The sequence below is a fragment of the Ranitomeya variabilis genome, chromosome 2, assembly GCF_051348905.1.
Source record: "Ranitomeya variabilis isolate aRanVar5 chromosome 2, aRanVar5.hap1, whole genome shotgun sequence".
In the NCBI taxonomy this organism is placed as follows: Eukaryota; Metazoa; Chordata; class Amphibia; order Anura; family Dendrobatidae; genus Ranitomeya; species Ranitomeya variabilis.
Window position 1 is genome coordinate 126126052 of NC_135233.1, and position 21435 is coordinate 126147486.

Sequence of the window (21435 nt, forward strand, 5' to 3'; positions counted from 1 at the left end):
TCTGATTTAAAAAAAAAAATAAACACAAGTCATTTCGAAAATGTTTTACCACTATCATGAAGTGCAATATGTTTTTTGTAGGTAGAACTTGTTTCCAGTTTAGGGTACCCCAGAGGACATCCATTGACCTTTATTTTCACTTCCCTCATTCTGCTTTGATGCATGAGATTAATCACTGTACACAACTGTATTTCAACTCCTGATAGACACCACTATGTTGTATTGTCTTCCATCATGTCTGCTTTTTTGGCCAAAGCAAAGGTCTCTTCTCCATTAAAGGGAACCTGTCACCCCCAAAATCGAAGGTGAGCTAAGCCCACCGGCATCAGGGACTTATCTACAGCATTCTGGAATGCTGTAGATAAGCCCCCGATGTATCCTGAAAGAGGAGAAAAAGAGGTTAGATCATACTCACCCAGGGGCGGTCCCGGTTCTGTTCTGGTCCGATGGGCATCGCGGTCCGGGGCCTCCCATCTTCTTACGGTGACGTCCTCTTCTTGTCTTCACGCTGCGGCTCCGGCACAGGCGTACTTTGTCTGCCCTGTTGAGGACAGAGCAAAGTACTGCAGTGTGCAGGCGCCTGGAAAGGTCAGAGAGGCCCGCCGCAGTACTTTGCTCTGCCCTCAACAGGGCAGACAAAGTACACCTGTGCCGGAGCTGCAGTCTGAAGACAAGAAGTGGACGTCATCGTAAGATGGGAGGCCCCGGACTGGACCGCGACGCCCATCGGACTAGAACAGAACCGGGACCACCCCTGGGTGAGTATAATCTAACCTCTTTTTCTCATCTTTCAGGTAACATCGGGGGCTTATCTACAGCATTCCAGGCTGAGGCTGCTGTAGATAAGCCCCTGATGCCGGTGGGCTTAGCTCACCTTCGATTTTGGGGGTGACAGGTTCCCTTTTAAAGTGATGGATTGTGTGTATGATCTCCAATGCAGATCTATAAAGAGCCTACGATTTCCTACACATACATGCATATTGTGCAGGTGTTGGAATGTTGTTGGCATTTGGGATTTCTAGTTCTTTTATTTGCACCATTACTTTTTATACCTACATGTAATTCTTCTTTTATTCTATTGAAATACGTATTTTCACTTAAACCACACTGTGCTAAAGTCTGAGTCTGCCCGTTAGATTATTTCATCTTCAGGCAAAGCTGCCATTAGTTTCTGAAGCTAAAAGCGGGAAACATCAGAAAATTTAAAAAATTATTCCAAACGTTCAAATTGCCTCTTGAGAGAGGAAGAGGACCTGAACGCTAAAGCAGCACCTGTTGGAAGCAGTAATCCTACAAGTTACAATTGACCCTTTAACAAGCCTTGAAATGTGACTTGGGATAAAAGCCAAATTGGAATCTCAATTTGCAGACATGGTGTTTTGGGCTATTGCCCCTCATCGGTGAAAAATATGAGATCTGATTTGGCTAGGTGAAATACTCTGGACTGAGGTCTAAGAGGTTACGTTTCTCCTTGTGGAGAGTGACATATCGATCCTGGTACGCCAAGGTAAGGAGGCTTATTTGTCGTGCAATGCTCCTCTGGGAAATGTAGTATGCAAATTGCCTCTTAAGAGAGGAAGAGGACTTGAACTCTATAGCGCCACCTCACCTAGCAGTACCCCAAAATATAGTGTCTGCAAACTGAGATTCTGATTTGGCTTTTATCCGAAGTCACATTTCAAGGCTCGTTAAAGGGTCATTAGTGACTTGTAGGATCGCTGCTTCCAACAGGTGGTGCTGTAGAGTTCTGTTTCTCTTATTAATTAATTTTGCATATTAAATTTCCTAGAGGAGCATAGCACACAACGAATAAGCCTCCTTACCTTGGCATGCTAGGGCTGTATGTCACTCTTCTCAAGTACGAATAAACAAAAAAAAACCTGTTTGGGAGAGAAGAACAGACAAAACGCGGCGCCCTAAGTGCGTAAACACAATATATAATCTTTGATGGGTGCACAACTTCATGCACTCACCTGGTGGAAGACTAATATGGCTTTAGATTGTGTATCCTCAAAATTCCTTTGGGATACTTTTCAGTGGACAGGGCTTGCAGTTTGCATCGGGTGGATCCAAGTGAAGGAGTCAAACAGGCTGACACTGGACAAGTAAATCAAAACGAACACATCCAGCCCATGAACAGCAGCGCTTCCCAGGACTCACATCCAAAGATATTGTCTTTTTTATTAATTGATAGAAGCTACAACACGTTTCGGATAAAGTATATATCCTTCTTCGGGTACATAAAAACACAATACAGTACACAATTTGTATTGTGTTTTTATGATACCTGAAGGAGGATGTATACTGTATCCGAAACACGTTGTATCTTCTATCAATTAATAAAAAAGCCAAAGTTCAAAATATCTTTGGATGCGAGTCATGGAAAGCGCTGCCGTTCATGGGCTGGATGTTTTCGTTTTTAATTACTTTTCTCAAGTAGAAATGTTACCTATTCCCAATATTGCAACTTATCCTTTCGAGAAGTGGTAGCAACTTGCATGTTGGGGCCCGGCCATGGGGACCCTCATTTAGCTCACTAGTGGGGACTGAAATGCCCTAGCGTGACGGGATAACGGCCGGTAGGATATGGTTCAAAGGGCTTCCATAAAGAGGGTGAAGCCACCCTGCCGATACCACATCCAACCTGATGATGAAGGCAGCTTAACATTAAGTAAAGGCACAACTGGCTTGTAAATAAGAATGGCGAATTTTCATTCTGTACACATTTGACAGCCCAGTATTACACCGCATTACGCGATAGCAGACTATACATACCCTCTTTGACTCACGATGCGTAAATGCTTACATACTATTCAGATTCTGAGAATTCTTAAATACTTTCTGAATAAGTTTTGCTTCCTCACGTGCTGTTGACGTTCTGTTTTCAGATCCCAATTTTGTGCGAACATTTCTCACAACCTATAGATCTTTCTGCAAACCACAGGAACTTCTGAGCCTTCTTATAGAAAGGTAAGACCTTTGTAATAAGAGACCAGGGCTCAATATAGCGTACACTGTATTTCCGTTACTCAGAACTTTTTTATTATCTAGTATTGGCATGATATTGTTATAGATAAATCAATGTGTAGATGGATTAGAAATCGTGTAGTTCTGTGGTTTATATATGTTTAGTTGTCCCAGCCATTGTAATTTTACAAATTGTCCAACACTAGGTTTGAGATTCCAGAGCCTGAACCAAGTGAAGCAGACAGAATTGCCTTGGAAAATGGAGACCAACCACTCAGTGCAGAGCTAAAGAGGTTTAGAAAAGAATATGTGCAACCTGTACAGTTGCGGTAAGTTTTTAACAATCTGTTTTTGTTTTTTCCATTTCCTTTAGCATGACACTTGGCACTTGGGGAAAATTTAGAAGGTATTTGCTTGAGTCGACTTTAATGGGGTTGTCTCATTTAGTCAGTTCTTGTCCATATGCCTAATTGATGACATTGAGGGGATGCAGATTTTGTGGTGATTCGCTATGAATGACAAGAGAGAGAGAGCCCTTCCATAGCATCTCCTGCTCTGATAGTTCTGATTTGCCATGTAGCGCATCTTTAAACAGGTTCTTTGTTAATGTGATAAAGGCCACCGTCACAGATTTTAAACGGCAACCCATCCTGGTTTTGTTTCAGGGCGGGTTGCTCCCTGAAGAAACATTGCTCCTGTCAGAGGTGCAACATGATGAATGAACATATGTCATCGGCTCATTGAGCCACCGAGCAGGGCTCTAACAGGAGTAAATAAACTTAACTTCTCCTTGGCTGACTGAGCACAAATGGGTTTACAATTGCGTTACAGCTCCGCTCCTTAAGCAGATAAGGAACGATTGTTTACAATGCTTTTCCTCTGACAGTTGAGACACATGTCTCGAGCAGCGTTTTTTCAAGCTGCCATCTGACTAGGATGGATTGTAGCTGGAAATATGTGATGGCAGACATTTTTGTCACATTCTTGAAGAACCACTTTGACAATTAGGGATTGTCCAGAACTTTGATATTGATCGCTTGTTCTAAGGGTACCGTCACACAGTCACACTTTGATCGCTACGACGGCACGATCCGTGACGTTCCAGCGATATCCATACGATATCGCTGTGTCTGACACGCAGCAGCGATCAGGGATCCTGCTGAGAATCGTATGTCGTAGCAGATCGTATGGAACTTTCTTTCGTCGCTGGATCTCCCGCTGACATCGCTGGATCGTTGTGTGTGACAGCGATCCAGCGATGTGTTCGCTTGTAACCAAGGTAAACATCGGGTAACTAAGCGCAGGGCCGCGCTTAGTAACCCGATGTTTACCGTGGTTACCAGCGTAAAAGTAAAAAAAAAAACCAAACAGTACATACTTACATTCCGGTGTCTGTCCTCCGGCGTCTCAACTTCTCTGCACTGTGAGCGCCGACATCTGTGACGTCTGACATCACCGCTCTGCTTTCCGGCTCTGCTGCTTACACAGTGGAGAGAAGCACAGCGCCGGGGGACAGACACCGGAATGTAAGTATGTACTGTTTGGTTTTTTTACTTTTACGCTGGTAACCAGGGTAAACATCGGGTTACTAAGCGCGGCCCTGCGCTTAGTAACCCAATGTTTACCCTGGTTACCCGGGGACTTCGGCATCGCTCCAGCGCCGTGATTGCAACGTGTGACTGCAGTCTACGACGCTGGAGCGATAATCATACGATCGCTGCGACGTCACGGATCGTGCCGTCGTAGCGATCAAAATGGTACTGTGTGACGGTACCCTTAGGATAGGTTACCGATATCAAAACAGTGGGGTCTGACCCTTGGCAACCCGCCAGTCTGCTTTAATCAGGATAACCGGAAGAAAACGGTGTAACCCAGTGGCCTCTTTTTGGAACTGCAGCTCAGCTCCCATTCCATTGAATAGAAGTTGGGTAACAGTAGCAGGTATTGACCTCTACACCATACAGAGCTGTGGCGTTCTGGCTCTGTACACAGTCTAATTCTGACATCTGCGGGAGCTATGTAAGAATGAGCACAATAATTCCTAATGAGCTATGGCCAGCTCTTCTCATCTGTGTAATGAATCCGATCCTTCACTTTCAGAGTTCTGAATGTTTGCCGGCATTGGGTGGAGCACCATTTCTATGACTTTGAGCGAGATGCAGACCTGTTAGTGCGACTGGAGGAGTTTATTGGGACAGTCAGAGGTATGATGCCACGATTCCTACATATTACTTGTATGACAGAACTGATTCGCACAGGTTAGCGGTGATTTTTATCGTGCAGTTTTATTTATGACGTTTTATATCTGCAGGAAAAGCCATGAAAAAATGGGTTGAATCAATCACAAAGATCATTCAACGGAAAAAGCAAGCGCAAGCCAATGGGCCTAGCCACAACATAACATTTGAGAGCTTGCCACCTTCTGTAGAATGGCACATTAGTCGGCCCGGGCAGATAGAGAACTTTGAACTGCTTACATTACATCCCATCGAGATAGCTCGGCAGCTGACTTTGCTGGAGTCTGATTTATACAGGTACAAATTACATTTTTCATTAAATCGATTCAGTATAAGAAACTCTTAGGTGTGAGCAGGTTCCACAGCTTAATAATGGCAACGTGATTTAATTCACTGACAACTATTGTAGATCGTGAATATGTTGCAGAACCACTCGTCTATTAAAATGCATCTACAAGTTCAGATTTTCCTGCCATTTACTTTCTTTGAGTGAACTAATCTCACCTTGCGGATTTCTCAATTCCTGCTTTTATTTTGAGTAGAAGTTTTTTACGTGCTTTAAGGCGCCTTTATTTTGATTGCATTTCCCTTTAATCAGGAGCCATTTATAGGGCCATATAGGACAGAGGTTTCCTCCAGTGTCCTTGCTTCTCATTATGGTCGGTCTATAAATACTTGAAGGCATGGCTGTAACAATTACTATACGGCTTGGAAGACCCTATTATTAATGTAAGCTTTGTTCATGGGAATTATTAGCACCCCCCCTTCTTCCTTAAGAACATATGTGGTAAAGACGTCTCTATTCTATATGTAGGAAATCCAAAAATATCTTTCTTTCCAAAGACTTATTCCTACATGACAATGGATCTATATTTTTCTCTTTGTAGGGCGGTTCAATCTTCTGAACTTGTCGGAAGCGTATGGACTAAAGAAGATAAAGAAATTGATTCCCCCAACCTCTTAAAAATGATTAGACACACAACCAACCTCACCCTGTGGTTTGAAAAGTAAGTTTTCGTTAACTTTCTGATTTATTTTTTTTAATCCATAACATCATTGAGTATCTACATCTTATTTATTCACTCGTTCAGATTTTGTATCCGATCTATGTTGCTAACCAAGATGATGAGGTTTCTTATGTAGAGTCACTTTTACAGTTGAAAGCAGCTAGTGCGAAACCCGCCTTAGACCCCAGTCACATATATCGGGGTGGAATCCTCTTGATGCCGCACTGAAATCTGAGGCCAATCAACATTACTTACACGTGAATGGGGTTCATCACACCGTAACAAGTGCAACAGAAAATATTGGATGGATTTTTGGTGGCACTAGAGAATCTGCTGTGCACTCGGCAATACCACCATGAAACATCCATGTCGCCACCAATGCTGAGGGCGATCTGTATTAGCAGGTCAAGAATCTGGCTCTTCCTACAAATGGATTCCTATCTGTAATGTCCATTTGTTGTATTTGGACCACTCACAGCCTCTGCACAATGAACTGCAGCACCTTCAGTCAACTGATCGGTGGAGGTGCTGGGAGTCGGGCCCCTGGGATCTTTTATTTATGACCTAGCCTAATGATAGGCCTTCAATATCTAAGTCTCAGAAAACTATTTTAACACCTTTACACATTGAGAAAGCTGAACAAGGATTTAAGATGGGCAAAAGAAGGCATTACTCATATTTGGACAAAAAAATGGGTTTTATGTAGAGATCAGCCGAACCTTGGTTGAGCAGCCCCCTTCAGTAGTCTGTCTCTTCTGATTCGTAGCCCCCCGTGTGACATTATCGTTACAGCATGACATCACGCCGGGCTTACTAATCAGGGGTGATGGAAAGTAGGCGGCTGTGCACAGAGCTCCCATCTATCTGGCAGCCACAGACTACTGACATGGCCGCTAGCCCAGGCTTGTGGGAGTCGATTCTCTCTCTCAGGCTTTGTGTTTTTCTCTTTTTAGATTTTATTGGGAACAGTGACACAAATTGTAGGTGACCTTTGTAACAATAAATATATTTCCCACGTTGTAGCTCAATGTTTACCATCTCTTACTGTTTTGGAGAATGAAATGACCACTCCTGACTTCACTCTCCATTGTGTGCTTCCTTTATGTTTATGGACCTTAAACGTTGTTGTGTAATGTACCATAATGGAGCTTTGCCAATACTTCGCCAGCATTATGCTCCTGCGCCCATCACCGTACATTGCGGCAAAAAGGAACTTGTAAATGACCTACTTAGGGAGAACTGTTTACTTGGTAATACCTGGAAACTAAATCTGGCACCTATTTAATTAGACCGGTTTCCTGCAAACCTCACATCCTCTCGTGTGATTGTTGTATTTGTATATGGACACATTTAGATTTTGATTGTTTTTGTAATATCGAGACTTTTCTGCCACCTTTTTAATTTTGTCTTGGGTCTCCCATGCCCCAAAGTTTCCAATCAACAGCAATCTAGAAAAATAAACTTCTATGGACCCTTTACACATGCCAATAATCCGCACATGGGCGGCTGTAGGAATGCTTATTCCCGAATATCAGCTGGTGTAAACCAGCAAAACCCTAACAATGGGCGGCTCACGCTCTCTTTTTGGCAGAAGGGAAAATGTATGCCCAGCCACAATTCCCAGCAATATTTAATGTTCTCAGGGGGTACTAAACCAGTCTCCTGGCTAAAAGGACTCAACTTGTTGAGACAGCCTCTTTAAACTGCGTTATGAACGACAAAAATGATTTTTCTCAAAAGGGTTGTCCACTTTGAATGGTGGCCATAAAGGTATTTTGACCGTCTCGGCCTCACAAAGTGTCCTTTCTATATAAGCTCATAACGTTCAGCCATGCTGGAGTCCCCACTGATGAGCTGTAACTAGTGTTGAGCGATACCGTCCGATACTTGAAAGTATCGGTATCGGAAAGTATCGTCCGATACCGGCAAAATATCGGATCCAATCCGATACCCGATACCAATACAAGTCAATGGGACTCATGTATCGGACGGTATCCCTGATGGTTCCCAGGGTCTGAAGGAGAGGAAACTCTCCTTCAGGCCCTGGGATCCATATAAATGTGTAAAATAAAGAATTAAAATAAAAAAATAGGGATATACTCACCCTCTGACGCGCCCTGGACTTTACCGCCGTAACCGGGAGCCTTCTTTGCTTCAAATGCGCGCGTTTTCTTCATTCCGTGACGTCACGGCTTGTGATTGGTCGCGTGCCGCCCATGTGGCCGGGACGCAACCAATCACAGCAAGCCGTGACGTAATTTCAGGTCCTTCAGGATTTTAAAATTACGTTCCGGCGTTGTGATTGGTTGCGTCGCGGTCACATGGGCGAGGCGACCAATCACAAGCCGTGACGTCACGGGAGGCTGGACACGCGCGCATTTTAAAATGCGCGCGTGTCCAGCCTCCCGTGACATCACGGCTTGTGATTGGTCGCCTCGCCCATGTGACCGCGACGCAACCAATCACAACGCCGGAACGTAATTTTAAAATCCTGAAGGACCTAAAATTACGTCACGGCTTGCTGTGATTGGTTGCGTCCCGGCCACATGGGCGGCGCGCGACCAATCACAAGCCGGGACTTCGCGTAAGGAAGGAAAAGCGCGAATTTTAAGCAAACAACGCTGCCGGTTCCCTCGGTAAGGTGCAGGCTGCGTCGGAGAGGTGAGTATAGCAATATTTTTTATTTTAATTCTTTATTTTACACATTAATGTTGTTTCGATACCGATACCCGATACCACAAAAGTATCGGATCTCGGTATCGGAATTCCGATACAGCAAATATCGGCCGATACCCGATACTTGCGGTATCGGAATGCTCAACACTAGCTGTAACCTTTGGGGAATCCTGCTAGCAAGAGTTACATTTCCTTGCAGTGCCTCCGCAGGGGAAATAAGGTATTACATAGTGCTCATTAATGTCATCAATAAATGTGTTTATGCTTCCATTAAAAAGTACTGAAAATGAAATTCAACAATGAGGCTACTGGTCACAAATTAGCTGGATGTTGAACATCGCAAATAATAAGCAAAAACTGCAATAAGTTAAATTGGTCTTTCCTTATCTTTTTTTTTTTTTTATCATTCGGGATACAGACCTTATAAAGAAGACCTGTCAACAGGTTGGGGTCAGGGGGCGTAACTCACAGGATTCCCTGAGGGATGTCTTTTGGCTGCTCTGCATAATCAATCTGTGTGCTATGCCTCCTTGTAAATGAAAAGGCCGATATCCCTGGGACCTTATGACAGCGTTAAAAAAAAAAAGTGAAATACTCAGTGGAGCTGCAGGAAGAAAATAAGACTAGGCCATTCATTTTTAGTTCATAAATCAATAGTATACATGAAAATAAGAAACTTTGTGATATATCTTTCCGAGGAATCTGCTTCTGTCTCCTCGTGGACTGACCTTTCAATCTCAATTCATGGGTGAAAGCTGTAAATTCTGCATTCAGTGAAGACAAGTTGACGTTCCTGAGATGAGGTGGTAGTTGGTGCTTATAAGAGTCTATACATAGAGGAGGAGCTAGTGTCGGGCATTTTACTGCAACTTCTCCTGTAGTGTTAGTTACACTTTAATTCTGTTGTAAAAAAAAAACAAAAAAAAACTTTGTGTTGTTTTAGGAGAACTTGCAGCAAAATGTTTGTGTCTCTCCTCTGCCACCTTCCTTTCTCCATAGAATCTTATAAGCACCAAGTGTCATCTCCTGTCTCCGTAATGTGAGTCTATCTTTTAAATACAGATATTCCCCTTGAATTGAAAGTATAAGATCAGACCGGGAGGAGAAAGCTGATTTATCTGATAAGCTATATTATAAAGTTTCTTATTTTGTGTATTATTTATTTATGAAATCACTAAAAGTTTTGTATTGTTTAGCTAGGAGTACTGATTGTCATTGAAGAGGCCCAAATGGTGGGTGGAAATTTTACAGGCAATTCTCTGTGGGGAAATATTCAGATTCTCTCCACTAAAAGCTAGAAAACGATCTTGCGTCAGCCAGATGAGAGACTTCTCCAAGAAGAAGAGACACTCTTGTTACTGACATTTTTGTTTGCTGTGCCTCCTGATTTTCATATATTTATGCTTTGCGTCTTTTTCTTTTTTTTTTTTTTTTTTTTCTTTCTTTAACAGATGTATCGTAGAAACCGAAAACCTTGAAGAGCGGGTGGTTGTTGTGAGCAGAATCATTGAAATCCTCCAGGTTTTCCAGGAGCTGAACAATTTTAATGGAGTACTTGAAGTTGTAAGTGCCATGAACTCCTCACCAATTTACAGGCTGGATAACACCTTTGAGGTAGGTGCATACTGTGATAGCGCCATTATACTACCAATATCTATACATTTAATTCATTCCATAGACACCGCGGTAGCGCTCTTCTCCTAATACTCCTTGCTAAATGTAGTGTATGGGTTGTAATTATTAAAGAGTAACCCTTAATTTAATTTACTCTGTCGCCTCATTGGCAGACACAGGACCATGGCCTCGACGGGATTACGGATGAAGAAAAGTGGGTCTCCTGCGAGACTCCCGGCATGGCTCCTTCCTCGGCCCTGTCACCTTCAGGGGGCTTTATCCTCGCCTCGACCTCAACCCAGAAACCAAAAGGAATTGGGGAAGGAGGGGTTGTCTCGACTTCGAACCAGCACCCGAGGGACTGAGGAAGGAGCGACATGGGTAATAGCCATCTCGACTTCAACTGGGCACCCCATAATAGGGGGCCGAGGAATGAGCCATGCCGGGAGTCTTTTCTTCATCTGTAATCCCGTCATGGCCATGGTCCTGTGTCCCCCAATTAGTGGCTAAGAGAAAGAGAGTTTACGGTGAGTACACAAAAATCTCCTTTTTAATTTCGTAAATCAGTAGTACACATGAAAATAAGATCCTTTGTAATATGTCTTATTAGAGAAATCCTTCTTTCTCCTGCCGGACTGGTCTTACACTTACAGAATTCTTAATTCATGCATGAAATCTGTCTTCAGTGAATACAGACGTTCCCATTACGGAGATAGGAGATGTCAGTTGGTGCCCATAAACTTCTGTGGAGAACTGTAACTGATGTTTTAGGAGAACTCCCAGCAGAATGTCTGTCTGCCTCCAGCTCCTCCTTCCTTTACCCCTCTCTTTCTCTGTAGAATTGCAAAAGCACCAACTGTCATCTCAGTAATGGGAAACTCTGTCATCCCTGAATATAGAATTTACCCATGAACTGATCATGAAAATTCAATCCAGTAGGAGAAAGAAGCCGATATTTCTGATGATGTATTTTACAAAGTTTTTTCATGTGTACTTTTGGTTTATAAAATAAACTTTAAAACAGTTACTCCTTAAAGGGAACCTGTCAGGCGCCCCATCCCACAGAACCACCAGCAGTTGTGTCTGCATATGTAAGTTCCCCGCCTAACATTCCCTTTATTGCATTACACACAAACAGATCTTTACAAAAAGTATTTCTAAAGTCCATTTATGATATATAAATGAAGCCTTTGACTAGTTGACGGGGGGGTTAGTGTCCCCAGACTAGTCGGCGCCCACTTAGATGTTATAAAGCAACATGTGGGCGTGATAACATGATTTGCAAGGGCTGGCGTCTTGGCTAGCGCTATACATACCTTCCCTCATTGCAGTGATCCTCTGAAGCCGGGTGAACGCGTCCCAGCTTCAGAGAGGCACACTGCTCATGATCGGAGGTCTTCATGACTTGTCGGTGCTTGCAAGCTATATTATCACACCCACAAGGTCATTATAACATTTAAGTGGGCCGACTAGTCTGGGGACACTAGCCCCCCATCAACTAGTCCAAGCCCTCATTTATATATCCTAAATGGACTTTACAAATACTTTTTGTAAAGATCTGTTTGTGTCCAATGTAAGGCAGGGTACTTAGATGGGTAGACCCAACTGCCGGAGGTTCTGGGGCCGGACATGTTCCTTTTAAGGAATTCCAAATATCTCTATTTTGTAAATTGTTTATTGGAAATAAAAGAAAAATACTTTTTCTTTTTTTTTTTTGTATAAACACTTTTACTGATTTATTTTGCCTTTTCTTTTCTATTAGGGAAGATATCCTGATATTCAAATATATATTTCAATGTGTTAAAGCTTATGTAAACAAAAGCCAAAACTAATATGAAAATATACATCAATGAGCAAAAAGTGAAATGTTTAAGCTATCTACTGGGCGCTCATGAACTAACTCTTGAAACAGTTTGTGGCAATGGTAACAATCTCCATCTGTACACGGTCCAGCAACCGATAACATATGCCCAGAGTGATAAACTCCAGCATCTGACAATATACTGAATATATTGGTGTACAGCCTCACTGGTATATATCCTCTTCTCGTGATGCTTGGGTCCTTTGTCTGTAACATTGTGAAGTTGAAAATCAGCAGCTTGCTGAAGGATTTTGGTCAACCGTAGACTTTGGTAACCTTAAGGTGGAGGAGAAGATGGAAAAGGGACGCCAAGAAAGACATCTGTAGGTTTTTGCTGCATGGAAGATCACATACCCGTGCTAACGGAGAAACCTAGAGAGGTGAGAAGAGGCCATCTTACCAGTGTATACATATATATACAGTATCTGTCTGTCTAGGTTCTTTTAGGTACATATGTGACCTGTCATATTCTGGAGTTTATCGCTGTGTACATAGGTTATTGGTCGTTAGACACTGGGCAGACAGAGATGTGTGGAGAGTGATGCGATTGCCATAAACGGTTTCCAAACTGGACTATGTCCATGTGCGACCAGCACAATCAGTTTATGGTTGGCTCCAGGATTATCATCATTTTTAATGTGCAAATAAAATTCACTGGCAGCTGTTATGGCACACGGGCACAGCTCCGGTATGGCCGGACAGTACGTCAGTGTTGGAGGCTTCATCTGACGGACACCACTGAACTTGACCTCCAGTGGGGTGGCACGTGTCCATGCATTTGTTGATCACATGTAAAGGAGCCTAATTCTTGCTTTGTCTTCTGTTTTAGATTTGTCATGAATGTCTCTTTTACTATATATTTTTGTATAGCAAGTTCCTAGTCGTCAGAGGAAGATCCTAGAAGAAGCTCACGAATTGAGTGAGGACCACCAGAAGAAATATTTGGCTAAGCTCAGGTCAATTAATCCACCATGTGTGCCTTTCTGCGGTAAGTAGAACTCGGCGAACTAGCATGTTGTTTAGATCATTTTAAATTCATTTTAATTTACATGAATTTAGATAATTCTTTTTAACCTCCGCAAGCCTATGACGTAAAAAAAAAATAAGAGTAACAAGCTGAACTTTACACACCAACTGCTGCTTCAGTGCAGCATTACCGCTGCTGCCCTCCCGCCAGCACGTGGCCTCAGTGCAGCATTATCACTACTGTCCTCTGCCCGCACGTGGCCTCAGTGCAGCATTATCGCTACTGCCCTCTGCCCGCACGTGGCCTCAGTGCAGCATTACCGCTGCTGCCCTCCGCCAGCACGTGGCCTCAGTGCAGCATTATCGCTACTGTCCTCTGCCCGCACGTGGCCTCAGTGCAGCATTATCGCGTCCTCTGCCCGCACATGGCCTCAGTGCAGCATTATCGCTACTGTCCTCTGCCCGCACGTGGCCTCAGTGCAGCATTACCGCTGCTGCCCTCCCGCCAGCACGTGGCCTCAGTGCAGCATTATCGCTACTGTCCTCTGCCCGCACGTGGCCTCAGTGCAGCATTATCGCTACTGCCCTCTGCCCGCACGTGGCCTCAGTGCAGCATTATCGCTACTGCCCTCCGCCCGCACGTGGCCTCAGTGCAGCCTTACCGCTGCTGTCCCCGCCCGCTGTACTACTACTATTACTACTGCCCTCCTTGGCATTACTGTGGATCCCCGTGGTTACTGCAGTGCTTGTCTTGTATTTGCCCGTGATACCTCTGCAACCTGTCAGCAAAGACCAGGGCAGTAGCAGAGAGTAAAGCTCACTTAGATATTTTCATCCTTGCCAAAACTATGGAGTATAAAACAAAATTTGGAAATTCCTTTTAAATATTCAAGTTATGCAAGTAGCTAATAATCACATATTGAAATCTTTTATTTCAGGAATTTATTTGACTAACATTTTAAAAACAGAAGAAGGCAATCCTGACTTTCTGAAGAGGCATGGGAAAGAACTGGTGAACTTCAGCAAACGGAGAAAAGTGGCTGAGATCACAGGGGAAATCCAACAGTACCAAAATCAGCCATACTGTTTACAAGTGGAGGCTGACATCCGGGTAATTGGAAATGGGTATAATGACGACCGCAAAAATCGTATTACCGTATGTATTCGAGTATAAGCCGACCCGTGTATAAGCCAACCCCCCTAATTTTGCCACAAAAAAACTGGGAAAACTTAATGACTCGAGTATAAGCCTAGGGTGGGAAATGGAGCAGCTACCGGTAAATGTCAGAAGTAAAAAATAGATACTAATAAAAGTAAAATTAATTGAGACATCAGTAGGTTAAGTGTTTTTGAATATCCATATTGAATCAGGAGCCCCATATAATGCTCCATACAGTTTATGATGGCCTCATAAGATGTTCCATATTAAAATATGCCCCATATATTCCTGCATAAAGGTTAATAATGGCCCCATAAGATGCTCCATTCAGACATTTGCCCCATATAATGCTGCAGAAATGTTATGGCCCCATAAGATGCTCCATAAAGATATTTGCCCCATATAGTGCTGCACAAACGTTATGGCCCCATAAGATGCTCCATACAGACATTTGCCCCATATAATGCTGCACAAACGTTCATTATGGCCCCATAAGATGCTCCATACAGATACTTGCCCCATATAGTGCTGCACAAACGTTGATTATGGCCCCACAAGATGCTCCATACAGACACTTGCCCCATATAGTGCTGCACAAACGTTGATTATGGCCCCATAAGATGCTCCATACAGACACTTGCCCCATTTGCTGTTGCTGCAATAAAAAAAAAAATCACATACTCACCTCTCCGTCGCTCAGGCCCCCTGCACTTTCAATATTCACCTGCTCCTCGTTCCAGCACCGCTCCATCTTCATCGTCTTCTGCACTGACGTTCAGGCAAAGGGCGCACACTAACCACATCATCGCGCCTTCTGACCTGAGCGTCACTGCTGAAGACGGTGCCCGGAACGAGGAGCAGGTGAATATCGCGCAACGCTCCCCCTCCCCGTTATACTCACCTGCTCCTGGCGCGGTGCAGTCCTTTCTTCCCCGGCGCCGCCAGCTTCTTCCTGTACTGAGCGGTCACATGGTACCGCTCATTACAGTAATGAATATGCGGCTCCACCCCTATGGGAGATGGAGCAGCATATTCATTACTGTAATGAGTGGTACCATGTGACCGCTCAGTACAGGAAGAAGCAGGGGAGCCAGGGACCGCGCCAGGAGCAGGTGAGTATAATTAGACAGCTACCCTGCCGACCCCTGGGTATGACTCGAGTATAAGCCGAGAGGGGGACTTTCAGCCCAAAAAAGTGGGTTGAAAATCTCGGCTTATACTCGAGTATATACGGTAATTGGGTGTGAAGTAGATCCGTACCCGCTGTGCAAGTGAGAACTCGAAGGCATAATGTTCATCTGTCATGTAGATAATGGCTCACGTCTACCACAATTTGCATACTCATACAAATAATAATGTAACGAATAAAAATGTGATTCATTTCAGAGGTTTTTTGAAAATTTGAATCCAATGGGCAACACCGCGGAGAAGGAGTTTGAGGATTATCTCTTTAAGAAGTCATTGGAAATTGAACCAAGAAATGCAAAGACTTTGCCACGATTTGTAAGTTGAATGTTTTTTCCAGCAGATTTCACCACCTTTGGGGTCTGTTTGCAGGGAGTATTTCCAGAAGTATTTTTCTGCCAAATAAATCTGGCTCGGAAACCTGAAGTGGTGTTCAGGGCTTTTTTATGCTGTTTTTATGTTGGGCTTCAGAGGATTTCTCCAACAAAAACTCCCAAGAATTTACTTATAGCCTTTTTTTACCATGTGTTTTTTATATTTGAACATAAAAAAAAACATAAGTGTGGTCTCCTATTGAAATCATTGCAAAACTTATTTAAAGAACATTGGAAGTGTTGTGGATTTTTGGAGGGGGACCTGCTGCAAAATCCTAGTCAAAATATGGTCAACAAACTTTTGGGGTACGTTTCCACGGGGAGCAAACATAAAGAAATTCTAACGCATGTGGACTTGATATCCTTAATATATGCTATGAAAATTGGATTGGGAGTGTTTGATTGACAGCTCTGGTCCATTGAGTGAGAGAAGGGTGGAGGTAAATGGAGAATAACAGAGCGCCTGTACCTGGTGTGAACACTCATTCTGTGCTGACGGCGTCCTTTTAAACAACCGCTGATTGACCATAAACACACCGATCGGAAAGCTAACCGCACTTTCATGCACAAAGGATGATTGTTGTGTGCGCAGAGAATATCATTGTTCTCGGCAGCACGTGTCCTATTTACACAGGATGATCTGCTGATGGAAACGATGATTATAACCAATCTGACATATCTTTTCACTGAGCATTTTGGCAGCGTGTTGCCGATAATCACCAGTGTAGATACACGCTTTATCTGTTCCATCGATTACCAGGTTACAAGGCGAAGCGCTGCACTTTTAACAGTGGCTTTCTCTAGTATTTCGGCTTTGTACTGTCCGGAACGTTGGATCCCCATTGATCTATAATTGATGGGATATTGGTACAGAAATTGGAAGCCCTTTTAAGCTGTTTGTTCTTCAGTCTTTAAATATTATTTTGTGTTGTTTTGTTTTTTCTCAGCATAAAAAGTACACCTATCCCCTCAAGTCACCTGGTGTGCGGCCATCAAACCCAAGACCAGGCACCATGAGGCACCCTACTCCATTACAGCAGGAGCCCAGGAAAATCAGCTACAGTCGCATCCCTGAGAGCGAAACAGAGAGTACAGCATCCGCCCCGAATTCTCCCAGGACGCCACTGACTCCCCCGCCGCCTTCTGCTGCCTCCAGTACGACTGATGTCTGCAGCGTCTTCGATTCGGACCCTTCAAGCCCATTTCATTCACGTAGGTTTTTGGGGTTTTTTTCCCAGCATTCGTCTGCATGTTCATTAGTTACTTATCAATGAACAGAATTTATTTTATGATTTTTCTAAATAAAATTTAGGTACAAGATTATTTTTTTTTTTTTAGTGGTTATCCTCAAAACTTAATTTGACCATACCTGGATGTAGTCCTGTCTCATTGGGGCTTGCAATCCACTAAGACATTGGCTACCCAAAAAAATTAGTTGTAAAGGCCACTCCATGTAATTCCTTGTAGCCGCAATCTTGTTGCTGGGGAAATCCAGCAACACGGGTATCTAGTTGTGGTTGTCAGTGAGGGTCTCAATGGTTGGACCACAGTGGTATAACAATTATCACCCCTCAAGTGGATAATGAAGTTGTTTTTACTAGAATACTCTTTTAGGACCGACACTGTCTGGGTGCTGTATAGTGGCACTATCCATTTATAGGTCAATTCCTAAAGTGATGAAAATCATCGCTGGTTTATCACTGTATCTTTCCCGTGTTCTGAGCAATACATTAACCCTTCTGTGTACGTGGAATCCTCCTCAGGCTCTGCATCGGTATCTTCAATTAATTTCCCTAAGACCTGTGATGAAATGCAAGTTCCTCCACCTGTTCCTCCTCGCAGAAGGCCGGAATCTGCCCCAACAGAGTCGTCCCCTTCAAAGGTAAAACAATAACCTGCCACAATGTATCTTTATTTTTCTTACAAATTCTTTAGTTTTAAGACATCAAGTGTTGCCCAAGTCTCAATATCCAACAAGCTTCTAGTTGCTTTGCTTACCTGCACTTGTAGTGAGTTTTTTTTCTTTCTTTAGGCCTCACCCTGTGGGTCTGAACCTGTAGATTGTAAGCCCGCAAGGGCAGGGTCCTCTTCCCGCTGTACCAGTCTGTCATTGTTAGTTTTGTTTACTGTAAGTGATATTTGTATTTTGATGTAACCCCTTCTCATGTACAGCACCATGGAATTAATGGTGCTATATAAATAAACAATAATAATAATAATAATAATAATAATAATAATAATGTATATAGATGGGTGACATTTTCATTATATATTTTTATTTTCAGATCATGTCTAAACATACGGACAGCCCTCCAGCAATCCCGCCTCGGCAACCTACAACAAAAGTGTACTCTCCGCGGTATCCACTGTCTGAACGCTCTTCAGTTTCTGAAGGACCCGAGAGCCCCCCACTTCTACCACCGCGAGAACCAGTGCGCACCCCTGATGTCTTCACAAGCTCACCTCTCCATCTTCAGCCTCCTCCGTTAGGACGGAAAAGTGAACACGCGACCACGTTCTTCCCTTACAGTCCTTCACCGTTCACCCCACCTCCACCACAGACTCCATCCCCCCTTGGACCAAGAAGACATCTGCCTTCTCCCTCCTTAATAGTGCAAGATCTTGAATTGCCCCCAATGACTGGGCCTCCTGTGCCACCCAGACAAAGCACTTCTCAGCCTATCCCAAAGCTCCCCCCAAAAACTTATAAGCGGGAGCCTCCACACCCATCTATTCACAGGGATGGCCCCCCGTTGTTGGAAAACGCCAATTCTTTGTAATACCGATAGTGTATTCTAAACACTAAAAACTCGTCTCTTCACATGAATGATCGCTAAAAAGGACTAAACTGTAACGGCGGCGAACGCCATGACTGTCGCATTAAACGACAAAAGGGACATCCCGTGTCACTGCTATTCCTCCCGGATGCATATTGCACCATTATAAAGAGAAGACTGTTGGTCAGGCAGGAGCAAATCTTGTGAGAACCATTAAAGTTTGACAAACACTTAGAAAAGGTGGGAACCGTGCGCTTTGTGGCCACATAATGTCAGTGAGATACAAACCCGAATATTATGCACTTTTTTTTACACACATAAATATATATATATATGTGTATATACATATATATATATATATATATATATGTATGGATATATCTGAACAGGGATGTTTATATCCTACATAAATTCTCTTTTGCTTCGTGCCTCTGCTTTAACCTTCTTTTTAGAAGTCACAATGAAGCTTTGTGATGACTATCTGTGGTACCCGACTTTATAAGAGTAAAGTATAGCGCTGTATTGCCCCATTCAGTTTACAGAATGTTCCATGTGTTCTTTTGGTACCTGCCTCCGCAAAGAGGTACTTTTTTTTTTTTTTTTTAATTCTATATATATATATATATATATATATATATATATATATATATATATATATATATATATATATATATATATATATATATATATATATATATATATATATATATATATATATATCTCTCAATCATGGCACCAGTTTAAAAAAAAACAATTTAGCTGGGAGAATGTGTAATTATTGCCTTCAAACACGAGAAACAGTCTTATCATTAAACAGTAGCAAAGCTATGTGTGACAGCTGCTTATGGTGTATGTGCTCCTGCTGCGATGGATTACTTTCAGTCTTCATTTTCGTGTTTGTTCCCCTTGCACTGTTGCTGTTGATGCCCTTCTGGAGCGGTTCACGGTTGCAGGCCCATGGACATTAGTTATTCTCCATTGGATGAGTTTATTATATACATCTACAAAAAAAGTGTCGCAGAGGGGTACATGCTTAAGCAACATCAAGTGAAATACTTCTGGACAGCCCATAGTCTATAAAGCAGGAAGTCCACACTTTACTCTGCACTGACGTTTTAAAGTGTCACACAATGTAAGGAGCTTGTGGGAGTGGGGAGCCGCCTGCCAGACACAGCCGGACTCCCCACAGAGAGGATAAACCTGGTTTATTACCATGTTTACCTTCTTGATCTCTTTCTACACAGCTCTGGACCAGTGCATGTGTATAGAGATTAGGAAGCACAGCATTTCCTCCAGGATCCAGTGATCATGAGATCACTAGGTGTAGGAAGAGAAGAACAGCTGCTGGGCTCTAGGAGACCTTGTCCGCTCCCCCTGCTTTCCCCTGTAGCTAGGGCTAATATACCAGCGCTAGTTACAGGGAAAATCAGTTATCAAAGGAATGTATTAATATGTTACAATGCCCCCCAAAAATCTTAGCGAGAGTAAAAGAAGTGAGAAAGAAAATAAAGCAAGAATAAAGGGGGGGAGCATAAACAAAACATAAGAAAAAAAAGAAGCTGACTGTTTTGTTTCCTCTTCTTTTTTTTTTTTTCTTTTTTTAATAGCTATAATTGTATTACTCTTGCACTGACATCAGACATATATGAGGGCATGTTTCTTACGGGACAAGGTGTAGTCTTGAGTGACACCATTTTACCATCCAGAATAAGGGAAAATAGCAAAACAAATTCCAAGTGCGGGTGACACGTTGAGAAAAAAATAATGCAATGCCAAGATTTAGTTTTTAGTTTTTTATTTAATGCATTCATTGTACAGTAAAATCAGATCCGTACGATTAGAGATGCCAAATAGGTATAGGTATGTATGGAGCTACTGTAGATGGGGGGGCATGTTTTTGCGTGGCGAGCTGGTGTTTTTACTTATACAATTTTCTGTTACATTCTATACTTTGATCCCTGATTATTGCATTTTTTAGGACCATAGCAGCAACCGAAAAACCAGTGTTTTGATTTTTTTTTTTTTTCACATTACGGTGGTCACCCATCAGCGTTGTTAATTTTATACTTTGTTAGATCTAACTTTTCCAGACACAGTGACACCAAATATGTTTTTGTTTTTTTAATTTTTTTGGAGAAAAGGAGGGATAATGCAAATTTTTATATATAATTTTTATATATAAATTTTAGATTTTAACAACTTTTTTTCTATTTTTAATTTTTTTCGTCCCCTTCAGGGACTATAACCTTCTATCACTTGTACAATATACAGCAATACCATGTAAAATTAAAAATGACAGCCTCTTATGTTGCCCAACCACACTGAACATCACAGAATGGCTCACCTGACAGGTTCAAGTGGCCCTCATTGTCATAGCAAGCCATCGACTACCTGCCATATCTTTCCAGGGGAGCTGATGGGAGCCAAAACGAACGTCCATGCTGGGTTGCGGTGCTTAAAAACGGGATTCGAGCGTATGCTGTGACTGGGCCATTGACCATAATGGTGCCAAGGGAGTCAAAGTATGATCTGTCTGCATAATTTTCAGGTGTATACGCCTACTGGAGGTAGACACTCGGACGCAGCAGTGTGACTTTGTCAGCACCATTATA

At 42.8% G+C, this 21435-nt stretch overlaps 1 protein-coding gene across 1 annotated transcript in view; it reads left to right on the forward strand.

Annotated features, from left to right (window-relative positions):
• SOS1 (SOS Ras/Rac guanine nucleotide exchange factor 1) overlaps positions 1-19062 on the forward strand; it is a 117232-nt gene extending 98170 nt beyond the window's left edge. The window contains exons 11-22 of the mRNA XM_077282954.1: positions 2889-2970; positions 3174-3296; positions 5068-5171; positions 5279-5501; positions 6092-6211; positions 10339-10501; positions 13233-13350; positions 14267-14439; positions 15874-15990; positions 16994-17258; positions 17810-17928; positions 18332-19062. Of these exons, the coding sequence (XP_077139069.1) occupies positions 2889-2970; positions 3174-3296; positions 5068-5171; positions 5279-5501; positions 6092-6211; positions 10339-10501; positions 13233-13350; positions 14267-14439; positions 15874-15990; positions 16994-17258; positions 17810-17928; positions 18332-18826 (2102 nt within the window). The 3' untranslated portion in view covers positions 18827-19062. The remainder of the gene's footprint in view (positions 1-2888; positions 2971-3173; positions 3297-5067; positions 5172-5278; positions 5502-6091; positions 6212-10338; positions 10502-13232; positions 13351-14266; positions 14440-15873; positions 15991-16993; positions 17259-17809; positions 17929-18331) is intronic.
• The last annotated feature ends 2373 nt before the right edge of the window (positions 19063-21435 follow it).